The sequence below is a fragment of the Limulus polyphemus genome, unplaced genomic scaffold (assembly GCF_000517525.1).
Source record: "Limulus polyphemus unplaced genomic scaffold, Limulus_polyphemus-2.1.2 Scaffold4, whole genome shotgun sequence".
Lineage (NCBI taxonomy): Eukaryota > Metazoa > Arthropoda > Merostomata > Xiphosura > Limulidae > Limulus > Limulus polyphemus.
The window spans coordinates 1375445-1388072 of NW_013665614.1; the positions used below are offsets into that span (position 1 = coordinate 1375445).

At 30.5% G+C, this 12628-nt stretch overlaps 1 protein-coding gene across 4 annotated transcripts in view; it reads left to right on the top strand.

The window, feature by feature from the left end:
- LOC106470778 (microphthalmia-associated transcription factor-like) overlaps positions 1 to 12628 on the top strand; it is an 84227-nt gene that overhangs the window by 57166 nt on the left and 14433 nt on the right. For all 4 annotated transcript variants that reach the window (XM_022400914.1, XM_013931383.2, XM_022400777.1 and 1 more), the window contains exons 4-5: positions 10041 to 10142; positions 11581 to 11749. In XM_022400914.1, the coding sequence (XP_022256622.1) occupies positions 10041 to 10142; positions 11581 to 11749 (271 nt within the window). The remainder of the gene's footprint in view (positions 1 to 10040; positions 10143 to 11580; positions 11750 to 12628) is intronic.

Sequence of the window (12628 nt, forward strand, 5' to 3'; positions counted from 1 at the left end):
TATATATATATATATATATATATATATATTCTGTAGTAAATATCATTTACACATCTTATTGTACAATACAGTGTATATATCTATAAAGATATGTTTTTTTTAAACTGGGATAACTAAGTTATTGAATCACAGTTTACAAGATATTTAAACTATCATTTTTTTTTTTTTTTGCTTAAAGGACTTTACAATGTAGGTTTATTCCGAATTTCTGTAGTACTATTGAATATAGATTTTGATATCAAACTTACAACAGCTAAAAATATATTTATAGAGTTGCCCAAGATTAAAATTTTTGACATTGCTACTAACGTTAATATATGTGAATTCTATGAGAACTGGCATATTATATATCATTGTGTTAGTGTTAGTTATCACTGAAACCAACAAGAGACTTCAGAAAAAGGGCTGCCTATGAACATGTATCATACATCACTGTCGGCTACAGAGAAGTGGCTGTTTATAAACATGTATCATACAGTAATGGTGACTGTAGAGAAGGAAGTGTTTATAAACATAAAATAGTGACTGTTTGTAAACGTATATATCACTAATGGCTGTAGAACACTGACTGTTTATAAACATATCATACGTCACTGACGGCTGTAGAGAAGTGATTGTTTATAAACATGCATCACTGACAGTTGTAGAGAAATGACTGTTTATAAACATGCATCATTTATGACTGTAAAAAAGTTATTGTTTATAAACATATCATACATCACTGACAGCTCTAGAGAAGTTAATGCCTATAAATATGTCATATATAACTGACAGCTGTAGAGAAGTGATTATTTATAAACATATACATCACTGATGGATGTAGAGAAGTGATTGTTTATAAACATATACATCACTGATGGCTGTAGAGAAGTGACTGTTTATAAATATATATATATATATCACTGACGGCTGTAGAGTAGTGATTATTTATAAACATATACATCACTGATGGATGTAGAGAAGTGACTGTTTATAAACATATACATCACTGATGGCTGTAGAGAAGTGACTGTTTATAAACATATATATATCACTGACGGCTGTAGAGTAGTGATACTTGTAGAGAAGTGATTGTTTATAAACATATATATATATATATCACTGACGGCTGTAGAGAAGTGATTGTTCATAAATATATACATCACTGACGGCTGTAGAGAAACGACTGTTTGTAAACGTGTGATATATAACTGATGACTGGTGAAATAAGTTTACATTAATGTCTGTCGCGTATTACACTGATGAGTCTAAAAAGTGAGACTATACATAGATATTTCAGATGAAGAATCACAAAAAAAAAGTATTTGATTATGACGCCTTACAGCTTTTATTTCAACCAGTTTAAAGTAATCAAGTAATTTGGTTGCTGTAATGCAAGGCGCTGATATTGTTGTATCAGCAGAAGTACTTGAACCATGCGTGTTGCGAGGCTTAGGTGAGAAACACGAATCTGTAAGCTGTTGAAGAGCTTTCTTTATCCTAAAGACGTTTATATACTCGTTGATCTTGATAGGTTTTATTTGTTGTACGCTTTAGGACTAAGTAGGTTAAGGGTCAATATGAATGAATGCCATGTGTGACTCTTAAGATACGGCTATTTAGCGTCAGCAAATTAACTTTTTACTGAGGAAATATTTTTCGAATAGTCATGTAGACGTTATTACTTTGCCGTCTGAACAAGTTATCGTTAAGGCCCGAAGTAAGCCTGTATTATTAAGTTTGTTTCTACTTCATTGATAATAAATAAGAAAAATAAAATATACGGATAAATGAGAAAGAAATAAAACAACACTTCTGAAACTTCATTTCTTAACTACACATAGTAAGGATAAGACCTGGCCACCATCGAATTTGATCATCTCAACCGTGTATATGTGAAATGTGTGTTATCGAAGAAACTTAATTTTTCTCCCTGCAGTCTCTTACCTTGAAGCTGTGTAGATATTTATGTTGATATGTTGTTTTTTATTTCCTCTAAGACGTTTTGAGGACACTTTTTACCTGAGCAGTTGCCATCTTTTAAACAAGTAAGATTCATTTATATATATCTTTGAATATATGAATATTTAGGCACATGCAAATAAATATTTATGAACGAAAGAGATATTAGTCAAATAGGAATTTTTAACCAGCGTTCAATTCTACGTAAACCATCAGATAGAATAAAAACTAAGACTGAAACCTGTTTAATTTTGTTGAGCATAGAAAAACATAATGACATACTTATACGCCTCGGAACTTTGTTAGGTTCATAGAAAGACTGGATTTCCTGCACGACACGAATATTTAAAAATCAGATAACTTAATTGAGCAGAAGTTGGAGAGGGCAAAAATTGATGATTTTTAACGTGTACAAGAAGAAAAAAAAAACGCCATTTTAAGAAGAATGTAAGAATTGGTAATTGGATTACGTTGTAATAACGTAAGCTAATCTTGCTATTGTCAATGTTAATACCGAAAAACCGACATTTCGAAAGCGCTCGGGCGATCATGTTTTATTGACTTGGACTTATTTTATTAATCTCTACGTGTTTTACAAGTTTTAGTTGTACTATATTGTGTTGTTATATACTCAGTTGCATTATAATATACTGTTGGAGCAATGTTTTTTACATTGTTTAAAAACCATTATTTCAGTCTTTTTACATATAATTACACTTGCCATAAGACATTAGTATTAGGCCTATTAAAATTTGTAAACACTGGATTCTTTATCTAGTCCCTTAGAAATATTTCAAGGATTAGAAGAGTGTATAATAATAGTATTCCAACCACACTGTATTTGTTATACACTTTGCCGACGACGCATTTCGCCAAATCCAGAGCTCTTCAGGCCGGCTGGAATACGACAAACACAGCAAATATATATACTGTTGTTGCATGTTGTGAGTTATCATTCTACTAAAAATTCAGTGTTTTGTCACGTATCATGTCTACGAGATTGAAAAAAAAAAGAATCTACATCTTATTGAAGCAGTTATCTTTATAGAAATTTATTCATGTGGGCATATATCACTAAATTAAACGGTCGTATTAAAGGGCATATATAATTAATATAAAGATGTTAGCTGAAGTGTTTATATCCAGCCAAGGATAAAATTACAATAAAATTAACGAAACTCTTGTTTTCTTTAACTATGATCACTTGAATGTATTTGTCCAAGTTTGGATCACCGTACAGAAAATTCTTTATTTCTAACGAAGCAAAAATTGCCATTAATCAGAGAGTTTAGCTAAAGTGGCATTTTCTGTGGGAAGACTTTCTACATAGCTGATAAAACTTATTATCTGTAATTTGTGTTGATGAGGACGCAGTGATAAGAGTTTTAACTTGTGGTATTATATGTTGTCAATAATTTTCAATATATTTTTTTAGGTAGTGTGAAATGTATTCAAGAATTGAATGGTAGTGTTATGATAGTGACGTATAGATAAAAGTAGAATTTTAGATTGTTTAAATGTATATGTTTGTGTTTCCCAGCATGTATTATTATTATTTTACACACACACATATATGCACATTATTTCCCCATTTATCTTCTATTTCTCATACAATTACTACACGAACTTGAGTAATTTTATCTCCCTTTCCTGTCCAGTTATAAATAAGTTTGTTTACAGGTGTTTTGATAAAACGTAATACAGAAAACAATTGATGCATGTATATTTAACGATTGTTACATAGGCTAGTTTTTCTGTCTGGTTAAAGAATGATTACAATCTAAAGCGTCAGAGAAATTGTAAGCTGACATTGTGATGCATGAAGAGTAGTTTGTTGGGTTAGAGAATGGGTGAAATTTATATTGTGTTAGAAATTAGCTGACATTGTGATGCATGAAGAGCAGTTTGTTGGGTTAGACAATGTGTGAAATTTATATTGTGTTAGAAATTACTTGACATTGTGATGCATGAAAATCAGTTTGTTGGGTTAAAGAATGGTTGAAATTTATATTGTGTTAGAAATTAGCTGAGATTGTGATGCATGAAGAGCAGTTTGTTGGGTTAGAGAATGGGTGAAATTTATATTGTGTTAGAAATTAGCTGACATTGTGATGCATGAAAATCAGTTTGTTGGGTTAGACAATGTTTGAAATTTATATTGTGTTAGAAATTAGCTGACATTGTGACGCATGAAGAGCAGTTTGTTGGGTTAGACAATGTGTGAAATTTATATTGTGTTAGAAATTAGCTGACATTGTGATGCATGAAGAGCAGTTTTGGGGTTAGAAAATGTGTGAAATTTATATTGTGTTAGAAATTAGCTGACATTGATGCATGAAAATCAGTTTGTTGGGTTAGAAAATGTGTGAAATTTATATTGTGTTAGAAATTAGCTGACGTTGTGATGCATGAAGAGCAGTTTGTTAGATTAAAAAATGGTTGAAATCTATATTTGGTTAGAGAAATTGTTAGCTGACATTGTGATAATCGAATGTAAAGTGTTAGAAATTGTTGACTGAAACTATAAGGAAGAACTATGTAAGCAGCTTCGTTAGAGGTAAACACAAAAAAGGTAATGGTGAAATACAAGAGTTTTATGGTTAAAGGTGGCACACAGCAATTGTAGAACGTAACATGCACGTAAAAGGTGCTGTCCTATGGAGTGTAATACTTCTTAAACTAACCATCTGTGCTTTTACATCCAGAGATAGTTCGGAGTTACCACGTGTTTATCTTTGAGAATAGGTAGATTGACATAATACCAAAACATGTTTATTGACAATACGTTTATAGGATGCTGAAAAAAATCTTACTTGGATATCCATTTTATCATATAGTTTTCAAATAACTTATAAAGATTTAGCGCATTCGAACGTCAAAAACAGAGGCTTTACACATATTTACTCCAGTACCTGTTAAAATATGCAGTTATCAAAGTATTCTGGGTACTTATTATGAATATTTGTTTGCATGTTTTTTCTTCCTACAGTTGAGTGCATGTATAATCTACGTTGATATATTGTATTGGTAAATCAGGAAAATCATGAAAAACTGTCTATACGTTCCATCCTTACAGTAATAATAGCCAACTTGGAATTTATGTACGCGGATTTGTACACTAAAGAAGTTCATATATATATCTGGATGACTTTTCGCGCCATTGAAGGTTTAATAATGGCAAGTTCTGCGTATTAAAAGTTATCTGGATTATAACTGATTGAAGACAGAATTTATAAGAAATTGTCTGTCTGTCCTAGAGTTGGAAAGTGTTCTTATAAAGACATACAATAAAGGTATTCACAAGTTTTCCTGTATAATTACTATTATGTTGAGTGAAATAAAGGGTTTTATGCTGAAGAGATTTTTATCATGTTTCTCTTTTCTTTTCTATAAACCTGCATGTGATACTTAACCTTCTATGTTATGATTGTACTCAGTTTTATTTATTGTGGAGGACGTTTCAAATATACACTTTTGAGGAAGTTCTCTAAGTAATAAAACGTGAAAAACCTGTATTATATATTTGAGGAAAGTCGCATTCTATAGCGATTAGTTACTTCAGAGATTATTCATATTAGAAACTAAAATATTTCCAGTCAGTTCATAAAGATCTCACTAAAGATTTAATCTTTAGATATCGAATTATAACTTCTGAATACATTTTGATTTGGGGATTTTGTCTGGTTGTATATGTTGGGACTAAGACAACAGTACTTACGACCTTGAAAGTAACAAGCTAATTAAAGCTTTCTAAATCTTGTCTTGATTTTCTTTATCCTTTATTTACAGCTTACAACATTAATATTGTTTTCATTGTCTGTTGTAAGATGTATATGTTGCAGAATTTCAGTGCAGATGCGCAAGGGCTATCTGCGAATACCCGTCCCTGATTTTGAACTGATAGTCTAGAAGGAAGGCATCTGATTAACGACACCTCTCCCAACCCCGTTAACTCTTGTCTGACCGAAGGGTAGTTTAGTTTACCATGGCAAGTAATTCGAGTTGAAACTTTTAACTCTAAGTCAAATTAGATTTAAATAATTAATTTCCAATTTCCCCGAGAAAAAACCCACTTTCACTTCCCGGACGGATACGATTTTATCATCGCTTTTATAGCAAACTCACAGCTCAAAGTGCTGAGTGCATTTTTGCAGCAATAGGTCGCGAACCATGAAATCTTGGATTCACAGTCCTAGCGCTCTAACTAGTCATTGCCCAATTTGAGGTGTATTTAGTTGTATATAAACAAATTTTGGTTGTTTGTACCTTGTCATTATGTCATGCCCACAAGCATAAGCAAACATAATTGTATTGATTTTCGAATGTATTTGCAGTTATAAATACCTGTATTGAAGTTTAAAACATCTATATATTAAACATTGCAACTTTAAGGGAGGCGTCGTCAAGATGTAGGAGATAAGGGGCGTGGGGGAGGGAAACGTACGAGACTCCAAGTAGAGTGTACTTTGATCTGGTTTCACTTACTGCTGTACCGTCCACTGGGCGACTGAGCCGTGCAATTGCATAAGCAAATGTAAGGTTTTCATCCTTTTTAGCTTGAATAACGGAAGGTAGTTAACTATAAAACGATTTGCTTGTCACAGGCTTTTTCGCATAATTAAGGTGCATTTAGTTGTCTTGTTAAGTGTGTGGAATATTTTTTTCGAATCGAGTATCAGTGTATCGGATTAGTGGAAAATGAAACTTCCAACAGTAAATTGTACAAGTCCCAGCGGCAAAAAGGCAAGTTTGTTATGCTCTATTCAAATAGTGAAAGTTTAGGTTTCTTAGATAATTTCCTGCACATAGTTCTTTGATGCGCCAGTGTTTATCTTTGTATTATATTTACACAGATGTTGTATCTCGAAGGGAATGAACTCATGGAAGCAAATCTTGAAGTTGAAATGTCGTGTGACTTGTATTATCGGCTTCAAAACTTAATATCCCAGAAGCTATTAAATGAAGCATGCCAGTTCGATACGTTAAAGGAGCGAGCTTCTTTCCTTAACTAAACTAAAATGTTGCCCTCAAGGAGTATGCTTTTGAACTAATTAAACATGTCGTGGCATAAGTTATACTATTGCTTATTTTACTTTAATTCTGATTCGTGACAGATGAAACGATGTTAACAGATATATGAAAGATGTGTTCATTTTAGTTGTGCATCAGAGAAGCTTCTGTATCCCTGTTTAATTCTGTTTGTCTGACCTGTTATGCTCCCACTGCGAAGCAGAGAAAGGCGTATTTGTTTGCCCCACCCCCCACCGCGGGTCTTTCCAGATTTTGTGGTAATAATATCACAAAATTGATGTGGGATGTATGGATTTTGACCAAAGTTATACAACGGGTATTACTTACAAAGTTCTAGACCTGATTAACGTTTGAAGGTCAAAATGGGGACATAAGTATTTCATAAACACAATCTGCTCTTTTTTTTTTAATTGAATATGGTTATACAGTTTGACTTATTTCAGTAGTATAATTAGTTGTGAAGTGTTGCTTAAATGATTTCTGTTTTACCATAATCTCAAATTAAATACTTGAAATGTTTTAAGTCTGTATAAAAATATGTGAAATATATTAAGATACTGACCTTGGTCACAAATCCACCTTCAAAATTCTCAGGATCTAAAAATGAAAGGAATGAAGTAATAGCCTGGTGGATAAACGAGATAAGATTTAAACTTGGGACACTTATGTTACCATTTTATAACAGGTAACTAATGAATGTTCATGGAACAGATTGTAGAGGCATAAAGTTTAAGACTATGATAACTATGTACCAACCATGCTAGGGTTTTAATAAAAGTGACTTTTGAAATAATAAGCAATTTTAACACTTGAGCAACTGTGATAGTTACTGTGTTATGTTAGTGAACTAAGGATTTAATTAAAACTGTGTGGATAATTTTTTTTTGGGGGGGGGGGGTAATTCTTTATGGTAAGGTAAATTTAGCTTAGAAATAAAGTAATAAATGAAATTATATCACTAAAGTTAAGATATGAAAAATGTTTTTTTTTTAATTATTTTTGCTTTTTGAGGGTCACAGTTTAATCTAATACATCATGTAACCTTGTAAGCTATATCTTGTTTGGTGTTTTGTTTATACATTAGTAATATTCATAATACTTTTGTGTTATTTGTGTTCTTATTTGGTGTTTGGTTCACATTAGTATTATTCATAAAACTGGTGTTTGAAAGTAATTGAGTTGGTCTAAAATTGTTTGGTTTAAGATATTTTGAATAATGTTTTCATAGTGATTGATTTAAATAAGTCAATAATTTTGATTGCCTGAGGTACAAATTATTAAGGTTTTGTTGCATTAAAAATGCTCTTGATAGTTGTTCTTATATTGATTATATTTTTCTTATTGAGAATATGCTAGCATGTTTTAAATGTTTCTGTCTTTAGCAAATTTTTTCAATTTTATGTATTTGCCACAATATGGTTGTATGGCTGTTATAGTAGACTGGTTTTCAATTTTATGTATTTGCCACAATATGGTTGTATGGCTGTTATAGTAGACTGGTTGAAGAAACAGTAGTATCAAAAGAAGTTTTAAGAATAAGATATAAATTGATTAATCCTCTTTCACTCATCCTTTTAGTTTCTGAGCTTCATTTAAAAAACAACAACAACAACAACAAGGAAAAAAAACATGGAGAATATGACCTTGATTTCAGATAGTTCTGCAACTATGTAAACATTTAGATAGAGTAGTAAATAAAATGCTGGTCCCTAGAGCAGCCTTGGGGGTCATGATATCTAGTTACTGGTATGGTACAGGGTAGACTTTTCTCATGTTTCTTGGCCTGGTGAGTGTCAAGAAAGGTGGTGTAATAACTGGATAGGCCTAACTAGCAGACTTATAGCATTTCTTGTACCAGACCTATTTCATCAAGTTGTCAGCCTGACACAGAGAGGTCTTTTGGCACCTAGAGATAGAACTGGATAGGCATGTTACAGTAATATGAAGTTTTATATTGCACTGCTCTAGTGAGACTCTCCATTAGTGATTATTGGTTAAAGCAACCAACCTTCTTTTTTTTCCAGTTCACTATTTAGAAATCTGACAATAATTCATTGGATCTTCTCTATTTTATGTATTCAAGGATAGCAAAATAAATGTAAATATATATATTCCTTCTCAGGAATGAATCACCCAATTCCTGAAGAAAAAGTATATGGTAATATAGCTTGAAAACAAATATATCGTAGTACTATGTACTTTCAGTACCTAAAGAAAACAAACGAAAAAATTGGTAATTTAAGATTCTGTTTATGGCTGATACCAAATCATTGTTAAAAATAGAATAATAATAAAGCAGAAACTGTTATCATTTACTGTACTATATTTCCTCCTTTATATACCTAAGAATGATATTATTGTTATGTTTCTGTCTGATTGTATATAATTTGAACTGACTTGACACGTATAAATTCAATAAGTGTAAATCTGCTGAAAGTAGCTGTTTAGATACTCTAGTACTAACATATTTTAAAAGCAAGCTAGATATTTTCATATATTGTAAAATTAACACTAAATATATTTGAAAAATATTATGTTGAAATGTGATTAGAAAGTTTTATTCCACTCAGATGAATTTCCTAATAAAAAAATGCCACTATTTTCAGTAAGCAATATACTGGATTGCTTAGCCTAAAATTTTATATTTGTTTCTTGTGAACCCTTTTACAGTGAAGATTGCTTTATCTGGTCAAACAGAAAAAAAATTTTGTTACTGCTAATTATATCTTTAAAATGTTAGTTATTTTGGTAATTCAATGAAGCAAATTGGATATGAAAAATGTCAATAGCCTCCATAACATATTAGGTTTCTGAGAGGCTTTAATTTAACTTATTAAATGTGTAAAAAGGGAAAACTTTACACTAAAATTACAAAGGCATTGTAAATTTATATCAAATTGTAATGTAAGTCTTCTAATGGTCTTCTGTGTAAAAACTGTATATACTTACATGCAGTTAAAGTGAAATATTTTCTTGAATGTGTTGTATCTTGTTCTTATTTTTCAACTGAAGGATGAGTAATCTGTTCATTGTTTATATGCATATATGTATATATTATTTTCTTCTAGCTGGATGAATTCTGGGATGATTTTAGTAATTTAGGAGCTGAAGGTGTAGGAGGTGATCTCAACTTTATTGAATTAAAGCCATCTCTCAATCTGCCATCAATGGTTAGTGTCTAACTATTAATAGGGATGTGAATTGTGTGTTAATATCTTTGCTGCCTGATATGTGTCACCTTTAGGACAGGGATTAAAATATAGGTGGCAGTATAATGAGCAAATGATCAGCACTATTATTGTTAACTGCAAGATTTACTGTGTCTTTTATTTAACAGTTTCTGATTTTACTACATTTTTTATCTTAACAGAAACATATGAATAAATGCCATAAAACTTTATGTTGAATTTTATTATGCATTATTGCTCAGTTTTTATCACTATCACAGATTAATAAAGTTGCATTAATAAATACTGATTATATATGTATATTTAAAGGATATACTGTGAAATAATATACAGTATTAGATTTTACAAATCACAGTCTAAATGCAATGTAGTAAAATTAAAATTTGTTATATAAAAAGATATATTTGCTGTTCTATATCCTACATTAGTTACTACAAACATCTGTTTAATAAGATAAAATTATACTATTTCTTGGTTATACTGATGTATCTATTGTTAGAAATTGTGATAGTTTATTGGTCAGTATAACTTTGGTCTAAGAATTAATTGTTAGATCATAAACAATAAGATTTTGCTTGTCTATTAATTGGTAAATTATAAAAACAAAAATATCAAACTTCTCTTTAATGTTAAATTTTTGATAATTCAATTCACATTAATTATACCTATTTTTGGAGTAGTTGAGACCCAAAACATATAAGATCTTATAGTTTGCTTAGGTGAGGGTTTCATTTTAAAAATCATATTAAATAGTTTTTTTGGAGCATTTGTTTGTACTTTAATACAATGATTATTATTTTATGGCATCAAAGTATTATATGTTTTTTACTTTAGTATTAGCCTCAGTTAAAATAACAAAGTAATATACAATAATGTATCAAACTTCAAGTTGTAGAGAGCAATTTGCAGAACTTTGATCAACATCATAGTGGGAATACACTTAGTTTTTGCAGTATGTGTTTGAGTTTTATATTCATCAAAAATTTGTGATCTTTTTTGATATTATTATCTACTTTCTTTAGAAGTAAATAATATTATGATATTAACATGTTTGTGTCTTTGTGTGTAAATTAACCACTTTAATAGGATTTGAACACACAATTTGTAAAAAAAAACTCAATCTATTTTCATATGAAAAATAGATTGAACATATGGTGTGTCAGATAGTTTCTTGAATCATGAAAATTCAGAAATGTGGTCATATCATGATTAGTACCTGTGACAAAGTGTGGTCCAAGTCAATAATAAGTGAAGGCCCTAGTAAACTGATGAATCAGTGTGTGTTTAAGCATGTTGAAAATTTAGAAAGCTTTTTGTATAAGACATCTTTTTTTCGTTTCTTTAATATGTATATGAATTATAGAAACCTAACAGTGTTAAATAGTAACTAATATTAGTTAATGCTTGTTTAATTCTTTAGATGACTGGAGCTGAAAGTTTACTAGATTTGTTTTCTGTGGGACAAGCTAAATCACCAGCATCATGCTCATCTGACCTAGCTAGTGTTAAAGAAGAACCATTGTCCCTTTCTGATGATCAAATTCAGGCATTAGCAAAAGAAAGACAGAAGAAGGACAATCACAACATGAGTAAGCACATTTATTAAGTTTTATATTTGTCATTTCAATGGTGTAAATAATAAAAAATATGGATAATAATGTAATAAATATCTCAGTTGTGTATGTACTATATCTGTCATGCACAGATTCTCTCTTATGATACAAAATAAAGAAAAATTATCTTGTAATGTTATTAGTACTTGTAAAAATAACCAACAGATGGTATATTTTTTATACTGTCTACAATGATACTTTATGGTATCGTAAATACTGTAATCTGCATGCAAGTCAAACCAGTTGCTACACAATAAAACAACCATGTATTTATTTAACAATAAAAAAATACTTTGATTAAGTAACATAAGTACTGTTATATCCAATATTACTGACATCTACAATATTAACAATTTAAATATGCATACATTATTTTACTATAGAGGATATATAATTACAGCAATACATTGATAATTCTAAAGTTTTAAAAATTTGTATGTTGTTGACATTGTTAAAACTTAAATCAATAGCTTGCTATCTCTTAGATTTGATTACCGTGTCATCAACTAATGTTTCATGGACCAAGTTATGTCCCAATTAGTATTTTATGAAAAAAATGGACCATAATTTTTTCTTTATGTATTCATTTGTTTCTTTTTCTGACCGTTACAATTTTCAAGTTTTAGGCAGAGATACATGATTAAAAACATTAGTTGTTTTCAACCCCAATGAAGAGTTTATTTTTAATGAGATATTTCCTAGCCTTCTAAATGAAAACTTATTTTAAATATAAAATTGTTCTTCTGTAAGAAATCTTACAATAATAGTCTTCTGCTTCACCACATGACTGATTTAGTCAAACTGGCAAATGTAAATATAGCACTACATATTCCAAACTTTAACTTCTGAGAGTTA